General features: G+C 39.4%; 1 protein-coding gene across 1 annotated transcript; it reads right to left on the bottom strand.

The window, feature by feature from the left end:
* Positions 1-442: 442 nt before the first annotated feature.
* On the bottom strand, positions 443-988 carry LOC145802523 (uncharacterized). Its single transcript, XM_082895244.1, has one exon. It carries the CDS (start codon positions 986-988, stop codon positions 443-445), a length of 546 nt encoding a protein of 181 aa, XP_082751370.1.
* Between the last annotated feature and the right edge of the window lie 1,183 nt (positions 989-2,171).

The following is a 2,171-nucleotide window of genomic DNA, read 5'->3' as shown; positions in this document are numbered from 1 at the left end:
CAAAAACTTGGCCTTGCCTCAGAGTTTCTCTCCAGGTGTTGGTTTTCACATTTGTTCTTGGTGCAGGGCTAGATCCAGTTGAACTTGCCATAGGACGGTTAGCATCATCGAATCCAGCTGAATTTGCTGTAGGACGGCTAAAGCACCAGTTTTGCCACATCGAAAATAAGCACCCGAGGCACGGTAACACGTGCCTTTATGTCTCCTTCCACACTCAGAACAGACTGGCATAGATCCATTTCTTTGACTTGAACTGCTTAACGATCCCGCATTTTGCTTTTGTATCTTATGTTTTTTGGCCCTTGAGAAAATTGGATCCAAATCTTTTACTTCACCATTCTGTTATTGGTGCTTTAGCCTGTTTTATTGCTGCCAGGGTGGCCTCTGCCATCAACGCTCTGTCAAATACCTTTACATATGTAGGCAACTTCAAAACGCCTACTCAATCAAACATATCCAGATCTAAGCCCCCTTTAAATTTTCGAGCCTTCTTGTAATTTGTGTCAACCATATGAGGAGCAAATATGGCCAACTTAGTAAACTTAGCCTCATACTCAGCTACGAACATCTTGCCTTGCTTAAGTTCTTGAAATTCTGACACTTTACAGTCTCTGAAGCATTGGGGAAAATATTTCTCATAAAAGATCACTTTAAATTGGCTCCATGTCATAGTCCCATTATTATCTCGAATAAACATCCACCAACGTCTAGCTTCTTCTTTCAACGTATAGGTGGCCAAAAGAATTTTCTGAATTTCCGAACACGAAAACACCTCAAATATCTTTTTAGTCTCTAGCAGCCATGTTTCAGCCTTCAACGGTTCAATACCACCCAAAAAGATTGGCAACTTCATTTTGTTGAACTTCTGTGTTAGTGAAATAATATTTGTGTTTTCTGGCTCAACCAACATTGGAGGTGGGGGAGGTAAATATTGTTGCCTTTGTTGTTGCTTCATTACTTCAGTCAAAGTTGCAAGTATCCGTTCCATTCGGCTCATTCAGGCTTCAGAAGATTCACTTGCATCATTACTTCTTGTATTTTCCCTTGCTATAGGTAAACAGGACAATAATAAACATAGACATAATAGTCTTGTTCTCAATATTCAATTCCAAATCATTTTGCGTCATAATAATTCATATATGTTCACATCAATTCATTTTAGTTTAGTTTGGGTATGTTCAAATAGTCCACACATCCACACATGTAGATGGAATGCCCCTAATTCTTCTTTAGGACATCATATAGCTCATATGGACTAGTGTGCGTGGTATAACATGTGCTATGATATCACTCTGTCATGACCTAAACCCGCTCCTAAGGGTCGTAACCGGCCAGTACCAAAGGCCTCTGACCTGAATATCATATAATATAAGGGGCTGTGGGAGCAAATATATTCAAATACGATGTCCATAGAGTTGTGTAGACTAACATGGAACGGGAATTTAAAACTTAGATACATAAGAGTGACGTCATATATATACATTAGTCGTACGTCACAAAATTCACATATACAGAACTTGTAAAACATGTTTGGACAAAACATAAGAAAGTACAAAAGTTCTAAAGTGTCATGACCCGAACCCGCCCCTGTAGGTTGAGGACATAACCGGCCAGTAATCATGAGATTACCTACAGCCTCAAACCAAACCAAACCAAAGTATGTTAACAGAGTTAATGGGGGCCAAACGGAAGCAGTTTAAAACTTTGTCCATAGAATTGTGCTTACATGGCACATCATAACAAACCATACATACGCATATTAATAACTCACAACAAAATATGTACTGCACAAGGTTCTGTACATACAGGATCATATAAGTCTAAGTCAACCCAAGAAAACTATATACAACATATTCAAAGACTTCGCCCACATGACAAAATAAAACAGAATGACAAAAGGCAAAGACGGGTCTTGTGCGTGAGACGCAAGGGCTGACTCTTCAAAACCTTTGTTGCTCCACACAGACATCACTGGGGCTGGGTCTGGATTTCTCTTGGCTCACCTACAGACACATGAATGAGCGTGAGCAATAGCCCAGTGAATAATATCAAATAAAGAAGTTATACAAACGATATGTAGAACAACATACTTCAAATGGCCTTGGGCCCAATTCATATTTTCATTTATGTCAACTGGCCTTTGGCCCATTCATTTATTCGTATCGAAACGG

The sequence above is a fragment of the Camellia sinensis genome, chromosome 11 (genome assembly GCF_055761805.1).
Source record: "Camellia sinensis isolate YWXY chromosome 11, ASM5576180v1, whole genome shotgun sequence".
Classification (NCBI taxonomy): Eukaryota; Viridiplantae; Streptophyta; class Magnoliopsida; order Ericales; family Theaceae; genus Camellia; species Camellia sinensis.
This window is presented reverse-complemented; position numbering and strand designations above follow the sequence as displayed.

Excerpts from the sequence above, each read along its gene's own strand:
- LOC145802523 (XM_082895244.1), bottom strand. The coding sequence starts at position 988 with ATGGAACGGATACTTGCAACTTTGACTGAAGTAATGAAGCAACAACAA.